Source organism: Otolemur garnettii, unplaced genomic scaffold (genome assembly GCF_000181295.1).
Source record: "Otolemur garnettii isolate 467f Iridium unplaced genomic scaffold, OtoGar3 scaffold00191, whole genome shotgun sequence".
NCBI lineage: Eukaryota > Metazoa > Chordata > Mammalia > Primates > Galagidae > Otolemur > Otolemur garnettii.
The window spans coordinates 2,819,289-2,830,570 of NW_003852586.1; the positions used below are offsets into that span (position 1 = coordinate 2,819,289).

Sequence of the window (11,282 nt, forward strand, 5' to 3'; positions counted from 1 at the left end):
TGAAAAGCTGAAATAATGGAAACTAAACAAAGATTTATTAAATAAATGTGTTAATTTTGAAAATAAATATTTGTAACCCAAGGCATTCTGAAATTATTTTACTGAACTCATCTTTCAAAGGATTCTCATTAGAATTCATTGGAGTTTATATTATCTTTAAGGATAGCATCAGGTTTCCCATTAGTTTTTCTGATGAATTCTTGCTGTTGACTTTAATAATATATCTGACTTTGATGTTGCCAGTGTATATTTTTTTCAAAGTCTCACCCTGATACTACCTTGTAACTATTAGGGTACATAACTTAATAGGGTTTCTTTGTATATTTAATTAGCTTTTACATTTAAAATAATAATTCAGAAACTGCTTAATTTTAACTTATCTGAATTCTAAGAATTCAGAACAGAATTTGCTTCAGAAAATCTGTTCATAGTGAAAGTTGTGAAGTGGAGATGGCTCCTGTGGCAGTAAAGGAGAGGAGCAGGCAGGCACTGAGTGTCGGGTCTGGAGTGCACAACACCCCCCCCCCCACGCACACACTCCCATCTCACAAGACGGCTCTTGTTCAATTCCGTCTGCCTGTTGCCTATGGGAATGTGCATCATGGTGCCAAACCATGAAATTTTTCAAAATACCTCATGTATTTGGCAATTAATTCAGAAATGTTTAAACATTGTACAAATCATTCTCAATAATTTTGTGGGCAATATCTAGTTCTTAGGCCATTAATTTGCAAACAACTTTAAGGATATTTATTATAATTTTGATGAAATCATTTTTTATTTTTCATTTTGTTTTACATATAGTCGACAGAGGTATGTCCTTGGAGACACAGCAATGCAGAAGATGGCCAAGTCCCATGTTTTCTTAAGTGGTATGGGTGGTCTTGGTTTGGAAATTGGTAAGCAGTATTTGTATTCATAATTTTGTGTGACACTTTTGAGCAACATAAGATAATGAAAGAATTTGACTTTTCCCCTTGTATTTCCTATAAAGGAAATTTGATCTAGAACCTTGATCAAATTCAGTTTTCATTGTTTTGGCAAGACTGTTTCTTGATACTGTTATATTCTTCCACAAAGAAGTGATAATTACTCTCATTGCTTCTCTTTTTGTGATATTAATAGCTATTAATGATCATTCTCTTTATCCATTAATTCATTATGTTAGTATATATACATATCTTATGTTCATAAAAATGTGTCTAGAACAACACACTAACATTTTAGGAGTGGTTATCTCGGAGTGGTATGAGTATGCAAATTTTTATTTTTTCCTTTTACTATAAAACTTGCACTTTTTGAGTAGTAAAAAAGTTAAAATCTAGTCAGTTGAAAAGTACCATGAAGACATCTAGTATGCATTCCTAATATTAAGCTATTCCTTTTTCATTTTTTTATAGCAAAGAATCTTGTTCTTGCAGGAATTAAGGTGAGTAAATACCCTTCTTAAGAAAAACATTTTGTTACAAGCTTCCCCCCCTCATTTGTAGTGGTAATATTGTTTAAACTTTGGCTTAATAATTGTGTCTTCGTTTAATAGCAGAATTGTTTTACAGGGTATCCCAAAGATCCCCATATGTGGGAAATTAATAAACTCATATATTAAATATTGTTTATATTTGTATATTAACACATAGAGAAATATTTTGTAAAGACTTTGTAAAATTTTGTAATGAATATTTCATTAAGGGACTTGTAGCTACAATATCCCAGTTTCCTGACCCACCCTTTTGTAATTAAAGTATAGTAATACTAGGCAGCACCTGTGGCTCAAAGGAGTAGGGTGCCAGCCCCATGTACTGGAGGTGGCGGGTTCAAACCCAGCCCTGGCCAAAAGCTGCAAAAAAAAAAAAAAGTATAGTAATACTTTAATTACCATTACCATGGAAAAGTAAAGTATTACTTTAACTTCCATTACCATGAAAATTTTTAAGATACACAGTAGTAGAAAGAATATTTTAACAAAACCCCATGTATCCACACAGCTTTAATACCTAGCTCATGGACACAGTTCTTTTCTCTATCTTCTTCCCATTCCCCACTGCCTTCAACTGCCGAATTATTTTTATGTGAATTTCAAATATTGTATTATTATCCTTAAATATTTTAGTATTATCTTTTAAAAAATAGGAGTGCCTTTGAAAACTTAATCACAATACCATTTTCACATTTAAAAAGTAACAAGTCATTAATCTATCATTGTATTGTTATATTTACTTATGAATGTAAAACAATTTACCCCAGCAGTTAGTTAACTTAAACACCATTTATTAGCTCACAGTTTCTGTGTGTCAGGATTCAGGCATGACTTAGCTGTCTCTTGTTTAAAGATCTTTTTTATTCTGCAGTCCAAGTATTAGCAGGGCCTGGCATGGTCATGAGGCTGGACTGGGAATGGTCTGTATAGGAGGCTTACTTGGGTATTGGACTGAGGACCTCACTCCCTACTGGCTCTTGACCAGAGTCACTCAATCAATTCCTTGCTATGTGGCCCTGTCTGTAGCGCACATCATATGGCCACTTGCTTCAATAGCATGAGCAAGTGAGGAGAGAGCGAGTGTGCTAACAAGACAGGCCGCCCTGTCTTATGCAAACTCACCTCAGAAGCAGGCTAGACCTGTACTCAAAGGGAGGGACTACACAGAGGCCTGGCTACCATAATCACCAAGTTTGAACTCAAATAGTATTCAAATTTTCCCAATTATCTTAAGGAATTTTTTTAAAGCTTGTTTTATTCTAACCAAGTCCAGATAAAATTCATATACTGATGTGTGTCTTTTTTTTACCTTTTTAATCTATACATTTCCCTTCCCTGTTTTTTTTTTTTTTTTTGGTTGCAGTTTTTTTGTTAAAGAAGCCAATCAGTCCTCTCATATACCTCTACCCCTGTATTTCCTGTCAACTGATAGTTATAGCCACAGAGTCAATTCAGATTTGTCAAGTCTTTTGATTCAGTCTTGGGTCAAGACTGCTTTCATAGCTGATACTGTTTTCCCATCTAAACAATGTAAACAGTAATATTCTATTGTCCCTCTTTTTGTGATTACTGTTGGTGGTGATTACCTAGATTCATGATTTCATTCAGGGCTGCAGTGATATTTTGCCATTCTTTATTAGTTGGAATAATATTTTGGAAAGAAAATATTCCATCCATCAATTAGTTTCATGAAAGTATAGATTGTACATGTATAAAATGCAGGATAATTAATTTTCCCCCTTTATTCACCAGTTTTTAAAATAAGTGGTTTCTTATCATTCCCCAGTAGTGACCAGTGAACTTGTATGTGTATGTACATTAGATAAACACATGAATTTAAACATACTTGTTTTGTTGTGATTCATTATAGTTTTTATCTTAACTGGTGCTCAAATTTTTCTATCATTGGTTTTTAGCATCTTTTTCAGATTTTTGAGTCCTTTTGACAAAACTTTAGTAGTATTTATCACTGTTTATAAAGCCTTTTTGGTGGAAAAAGCAAGAACATTCATAATGAGTAAAGACTGAAATTTCTGATTGTCAAGTTTAGGATTATAAAGTATTATTGAAGTTTCTAATTCATATGTTAGATTATAGGATATTTCTGTGTTTGATTTTATATTTGTATCTTTTTTCTATTACCGCAGGTGTCTTGGTTCCTAATGACATTAATTACTTATTTGCTTTATTCTACATTTATTTTACCTGTATAATAGCTTTAGAATACTAATTTCAATATTATTAATGTTACTGAAAAGAATTTAAAACTTTTTTTCATCTTTATTTTTTTATTCCATCTAGATTTGGCAGACTAAATAACTGCTTTTTTTTTTTAAAGTTACTTTAATTCCTCTGAAGCAAACTCAATAAACAGTTTAGTCCATTTATTCCTTTTTCTTTAGATTCTTAGGTTTTTTGTTGTTGTTTGTTTTAAGAGACAGGATCTCACTTCGTCACCCATGCTGGAGTGCAGTGGCCTGATCATAGCTCATTGCAGTGTCCAGCTCCTGGGCTCAAGTGATTCTTCCCCCTCAGGAGTAGCTGGGAATAAAGGCATGTGCCACCATGCTTGGCTAATTTTTACATTTTTTTTTTTAAATAGGGACAGGGTCTTGCTATGTTGCTCAGGCTAGTTAGTAACTCCTGGATTCAAGCAGTCCTCTTAGTAGGGCTTCCCAAAGTGCTGGGATTATAAGTATAAGCTGGCTGCTTTTTTTAAAATTTGATTTTACTATTATGTGAGTTTTATATGATTAAAGTCCAGATTTATAAAACAAACTATTTTAAGGTAGGTCTTACTTCTCACTACTCTGCTCCCTCCTTTACTTATTAAATTTTTTAATTTATTTTTTTAAATTCGCTTTTTTCTTCATTTGTTTTTAAATATAAGCAAGTGCACATACACAGCTGTTTGTTGTGTGTATTTCCTCTTGCCTTTGTTCAAGTGCCTTACTATTCTCCACTTTGCTTTTTATCACTTAATAGCTTATCCTAGAGATTACTCCATAGTGATAAATATGTATTTCATTGTTTTTGTTTGTTTGTTTGTTTGTTTGTTTTTGCAGTTTTTGGCTGGGGCTGGGTTTGAAACCCCCACCTCCGGCATATAAATAGCGCTGCATTTAATACCCTTGTACATATGTCTTTTTGTCATTTTTCTCAGCATGTCTTTGGGATAGAGTCATAAAAGTAGGATTGCTCTGTCAAAGGATAATGCATGTGTCTTTTTGCCAGAGTTGCAAATTCCTCTCCACTTAGGTTGAGCCACTGCACATCAGTATGTTGTCATGCTAGGCTAGCAACTGAGAACAGATGATTCATTCCTGAGCAAGATTGAATATCTTTAAATATTTTTAAGGGCCATGTGCATTTCTTTTTCATTATACATCTTATTCAAAATATCTTACCCCTTCTTCTGTAAGGACTGTTATGGCCCGTGATGAAAGCTAGAAAACTTTTTTTCTACTTTGTCAGTTATCTTTCTTACTTGAAGGAAGATGGACTGTTGTAAAGTATGTGTTTATGAGAATTTTCTGGATTTTTGTATGTTGATTCTCTTAATGTTAAAAATTTTTGCATCAGCATATTGAGGTTTTTAGATGTATTTGGTCATGCCAGTTCTAGTTTTATGTCCTTTCTAATTTTAATGCCTCTGGTTACTTTTTCATTGTCTAATTGCACAGAATAATATTTCCAATATTGTATAAATAATATCAGAGATAGCACCCTTGTCTTACTCCTAACTTCAATCGATACTTTCCTTTTTTTTAAAGGCACTTACGATTCATGATACCGAAAAATGCCAAGCATGGGATTTAGGAACCAACTTCTTTCTTTGTGAAGATGATGTTGTTAATAAGAGAAACAGGTGAAGATATTTTGATGTATTAAAAAATTTTTTACTTTTCTCCCTCAATTACTTAGAATATTTTCTGAATTTGGCATACTAGTGTTTAACTCATCACCATAAACTTACACTACCCTGAGTTGGTATATGCTTATTAATTATTGTTACTTATGAAATTTTTGACACATTCACCCTGCTATCTAGAAATGAATTTCTTTGAACTTACTAAAGAAGTTCTTTTGTATTTCTGAATTATTAAACTTACAGAGCTTGGCGCTATTAGATTATATAGCTTACTATACAATCAATGTGGAATGTAATAGTACATCTCAAGATCATATAGTTATCTCTAAAGATAAAGAAGTCTTGGTTTTTCTGCAGTTTAAATTTCTGTTGAAATTATGTAACATGCCAGGTTCTTCTGATATTAATAACGTATCCAACTTCAGGAGATTGAGTGTACTGAACAAAAGAATAGTGGAGGTTATTTATTTTTTTAGGGCTGAAGCTGTACTTCAACATATTGCAGAACTAAATCCTTATGTTCATGTGACGTCATCTCCTGTTCTCTTCAATGAGGCCACAGATCTTTCCTTCTTAGATAAATACCAGGTTAGTGCTCTATTTTGTATTGTTGTTGACAGATTCCAAGACAGATAGTTAAGTATTGATATGATGTAATTAATCTTTTGAGGAACACAACAAAAAATTTCAAGTTACAAGAATTTTATTAGAGGCTGGGCGCCTTTGGCTCAAGCAGCTAAGACGCCAGCCACATATACCAGAGCTGATGGGTTCAAATCCAGCTGGGCCTGCCAAACAACAATGACGACTACAATCAAAAAATAGCCATGTGTTGTGGCAGATCAGTGGTCCCAAGTACTTGGGACGCTGAGGCAAGAGAATTGCTTAAGCCCAGGAGTTTGAGGTTGCTACAAGCTGTGATGCCATGGCACTCTACCCAGGGGGACAGCTTGAGGCTCTGTCTCAAAAAAAAAAAAAGAGGAATTTTATTAGAATAATACCGTTCAAATTCTCCTAGATAGGAACTACTAATAAACCAATTATATCAATTGACCATTTTCTCAGTAATATGTATAAAAAAGTACCCCAAACTGTTGTTTAGAGTAATGTGCACTTAATTTCTTTCTTATGCATCTGCATTTCATTTGGGGTTCTTAGACTGAACTCAGATTCAACTTTGAAGTCTGGAATTTGCTCCTGTGACCAGAAGGCCCGCCAGCTCATGTTTTCATGGCAGTAGCAGAAACACAAAAGGAAAAGTCTAACCACTCAAGCACATTTCCAACCTCTATTACTACCTTTAACATACCATTGGCCAAAGCAAGTTACATTGTCAAGTTCAAAGTAAAGGAGTGGAAAAGTACATTTGGCTCTTCCTAAAGCAGTGGGCAAATAATATACTTACAAGGAAGTAAAATATATGCATCAGTATTATAGGTAATAATAGTTCCTTAAATAATAACAAAATTTTTCAACACCTTCAGTATTCTAAAGTGACTAGGTTGACACCTGATTTTATTTTCTGTGATAAAATTATGCTATCACCCATTTAAAAATCAGTGTATACTTCTATTCTGGACTAGATAACTTCAGATCCATCTTGCCACAAGCACTTAAAATTGCGAAACTGACTTCCTTCTAAGTGACTGTCTGAACTCCAAATAATGGGAGTATTCAGGAACCATAATAAGCAGGTAGCTGAAGGACAGCCCTGTCCCTGTCTCTGGTCTCTCAAGGACAGGACTTGCCTGTCATAGTATCCAAGGTTCTTGGGAATTAATGGTCACACAGAAACAGAAGGTGATGCAGACTTGGGACTTCATGAGTTAGAGAATTATAAAGCTGGAACCTCAGAGAGCTGTACTTAGTATCAATGAAAGGGAGGGCTAGAATAATCTGCCATTAAAATAAGAAGCTTGTCTGTTTTCTCTTGAGCTCTGGATGAAGAATAAAGGTCTCTGGAAATTCGTTACCATAACTCTCCCCTCACACGGGTTTGGAGATCAACTTTGCAATCTTTGTGGCCTGGAAATTCTCAAGCTGAGAACTTAACACAAAAAGTAGTACTATAATAGCCAAACCCTAGACTGCTAGACAGAAAAAAATAACTAAAAAACTTCAGAGAAGTATACCCTCAAATAGGCCACAGTGTATTCTAATATATAAAGTTCCTTTGAGTTCACAAGCCAAAATAGTAGGAAAAAGCCGTTCAACATGAGTAAGTGTCAATGGATAAGACAAACTAAAATAAAACCTCCAGGAACTTCAGGAAATAGAATTCTTGGGTAGAGACTATAATATAATACAGATACTCAAGATGACTAAATCTTAAGAGATTAAATATAAAATAATTTATACTTTTTTTACATTATTAAAAAAGACTAGGCATAGATGATAAAACTATGTAGAACTTATTGAAATGAAAATAAAGTTGTAAAATTCGGTACACAGATTAAAAATAACGTTCATGAATTGAAAGAGCCAAGGAAATTAGTGAGACTACAACACAGAAATAAGAGAAAATATGAATGAGAGAGTAAAGGAAATGAGAACTTGAGTGGAAAATCCTGTTTATGAGGTTGTATTTCAAGAGCATTAGGACAAGGCAGAATTCAAAGAAATGGCAGAGACTTTTCTACCATTAATAAAACACAAATCACATTCAAGGCCAGGCACAGTGGCTCACACCTGTAATCCTAGTACTCTGGGGGGCTAAGGCAGGTAGATTGCCTGAGCTCATGAGTTTGAGACCAGCCTGAGCAAGAATAAGACCCTGTCTCTAAAAATAGCCAGGCATTGTGGCCAGCACCTGTAGTTCCAGCTGCTAGGGAGGCTGAGGCAAGAGAATCACTTGAGCCCAAGAGTTTGAGGTTGGTATGAGCTATGACACCTCGGCATATGACACCTTGACTGAAGGCGACAAAGTAAGACTCTGTATCCAAAAAAAAATCACATTCATTGTATGTTGGGTGTTTGATTTTGTATTTGCAAACTATTAAGTTAGCCTGTTTCTGTTTCACTTACATAGAATAGGGTGGGGTTCCTAGTGGAAGATTAAGGACTTTTTTACTCAGTACATCACACAAACCCTGGGTGTGACATTTCATCGCCCACCACCTCCAGCCTCACTGGGTCCTGCTCTTGCACTGTGTGGGCTCTGTGTCACCTGGATGAGTTATGGTCACTTCCCAGAACACTGAGCTAAAGGAACTTGCTGTTTTGTATTAAGCAGTGATTAAGCCTTCTCTCTGTCCCTGAGGAAATGTTGCCTCATCCCACAAGATTTTCACCACAAATGTAGCCCTGAGAAATAAGCATGAAAGAGTGTTTGGGGCCTTTATTTACACCCTGCCTGGGTGAGAACTTTGTAGAGTAAGAGGCCCCAGGAGGAACATCTCCATATAGGAAGCTGCCATAGTCAAGTAAAGTTAAATCCACCTGTTCTTATACCTAATGTATCTCTTAAAAATGTAATTGTCACCCCTTTAAGCTGGCATGAAAATAGTACTCTGGTGGGTAGGTTAGTTTTTCCATGGCAGTAACAGATAAAACAAATCTCTAACCATTTGGTGTCTATAAATACTATATAGAACAGTGGTTCTCAACCTTCCTAATGCGTGACCCTTTAATACAGTTCCTGTGGGTCGCAACCCACAGGTTGAGAACCGCTGATATAGGATACTTGGGTCTGATTGTGAAGCCTTTGACAGTTACTGAATTTAATGTGGGTGGGTTTTCCATCATATCATAAAGTGTATGATGCTTTATTTTGCTGTTCTATACTTTTGAAGATATTAACCTTAGAATGGAATGTAATAGGGTAGTAATTTTTTTTTACTAGGATAAAGTATATCTTTATAGTGCAAACTGGCATGCTTTCTACTGTATATTTGTATTTTTAGTGTATATGTATATTAAGTATACACTTTCTGGTCTTTAATTTCTTGTTCTGTATTCTCAACAGTGTGTAGTGCTGACTGAGGTCAAACTTTCATTGCAGAAGAAGGTCAACGACTTCTGCCGTTCTCGGTGTCCTCCAATTAAGGTAACAGCGACACCAGTGAGCAAAAGGAAGAGTACTCCCTCTGTCAGAGTCTGTGTCTTTTCCGTGGGTTATAAATAGGGAACAGTCACAGTAAGATTTTTCTCTTGAATTTTGGTATCATATTCATTTCCTGTTTTTAAAACTAAGTTCTAAGTTTGCTTTATAGACGGATTACCTCTTAAATATGATATGATAGTGGTTTTCAAGATATTCTTTGGTTCATTTATGAATATTCTTTGAATATCTATGTACCAAATACAGTTCTAGGCACTAAGAATACATTAGTGAGCAAGATAATTTTTTTTTTAATTTCAGTTTAGTAAAGTCCAAGTTGTATTTGAGCCGTATTACTGGCAGGTGTACCATATACCCCTACTTTGTACCTATTAGGTGGGGGCTTGCTAAGACCTCTCCCCACTTCCCTACCCCTCTTCTTGAATTGGTTTTTCTTTTCTCTCTTGTGTGAGCCTGTAATTGTTCATCTACTAGTTTCAAATTAGTACTGAGTACCAGACAAATGTTCTTACTCATGAAAATTACCTTCTACTATGGAAGATATACAGTTAAAAAAAAATGTACATGATATGTTTTCGAGTAGTTGAGGTCCTATGAAGTAAAAATCTAAATAAAGAATGGAGAACAGTATGTGCATGATGTTGGGAGAGGGGCCAGTGCTTGTTTTTCTAAATTAGAAGGTCAGGGAGGTCCTCTGTGTATAGCAGCTATTTGCAAAGTGTGCTCTGAGGAATCTGAGGATCCCTGAGACCTTTCAGAGATCTGCATGGTCAAACTGTTTTCATGTTGCTCACATGGTATTAGTTATTTGCCTTTTTCACTCTGATTATCTTACTTGGTACAGTGAAATTTTTTAGTCTATGAGATGTGTTGATGTCATTGCTCCAACAGCTAATGGAATATATGTTTGAATATTCTTGTGATTTAAATTTTTCTCAGTTTTAATTTTTAACACAAAATATATGGATAGGTATAACTTACATAAATAAGAGCTATAGTCTATTCTCCATACAGCAAGCCAAAAATGACTCTTTAAAAATATAAATTTGATCAAATATCCTCCAAGATCCTGTAAGATATGACCCTCTACCTATCTCTGCAAACCAAGAGCTTTTTGAATCCTCAGTAATTTTTAAGAGTATGAAAGAGTCATGAAAGAATCCAAAGGAGAATTGCTGGATTATGAAAGAAGAATGGAAGCGGCTAGACCTGTAGGAGCCGTTGGAGATGCTGGTGTCTCAGCCAAAGGAGATGGGAATAGAGATAGTGAGAAATCACTGAGTTTACGATACCCTGTGCAGCCTCCTTAGGCTAACAGAACTTGTGGGTGGATGAATGAGTTATGAAGGAAGGAATGATCAAAAATCCTAGATTTCTGTCTAGTATAAAAGTAGGTGGTGGTGATATTGGGAACAGGTTTCTGTGGGAAAGATCATAGTTCTTCTCCTCTAATTGAATGCATTTTACTAACTCCACTTCCTTTGTTTTTGAAATCATTTGTTCCTTTAAAGGAAACAAAAAGGAAAAGAAAAAGATGTTTGTTCCTTTAAGTGCTAAGTCAAAATTATCCTGTATGGTTAAGTGTGCTGCAAATTTTGGGGTTGTGGTGTTTACGTTTGAGCATTTATGTTATGGGTTACAATTTCAGCACATGACTAAGAGAACAGTCAGTTAATATACAACAGGACACGAAAGTTTTACAAATAACCTTAATAGGTTATAATTTAAAGTATTTGTTTATGTAATTGACATAGATATAGCACTACTTCAAAGTATTTCGGAGAAAAAAGAATGTCTTGGAATTTATAGCTTTTAAAATTTTAAAGGTATTCAGTTTTATGTTTCATAAAAAATATTTCTATGCCCCTTTTGAT

The 11,282-nt window shown here is 34.9% G+C and overlaps 1 protein-coding gene across 2 annotated transcripts in view; it reads left to right on the top strand.

The window, feature by feature from the left end:
* The window catches only part of UBA6 (ubiquitin like modifier activating enzyme 6), a 70,986-nt gene that overhangs the window by 12,532 nt on the left and 47,172 nt on the right, over positions 1-11,282 (top strand). For both annotated transcript variants that reach the window (XM_003800970.3, XM_023507591.1), the window contains exons 3-7: positions 805-899; positions 1,401-1,429; positions 5,251-5,345; positions 5,825-5,936; positions 9,313-9,393. In XM_003800970.3, coding sequence (XP_003801018.1) covers positions 805-899; positions 1,401-1,429; positions 5,251-5,345; positions 5,825-5,936; positions 9,313-9,393 — 412 coding nt within the window. The remainder of the gene's footprint in view (positions 1-804; positions 900-1,400; positions 1,430-5,250; positions 5,346-5,824; positions 5,937-9,312; positions 9,394-11,282) is intronic.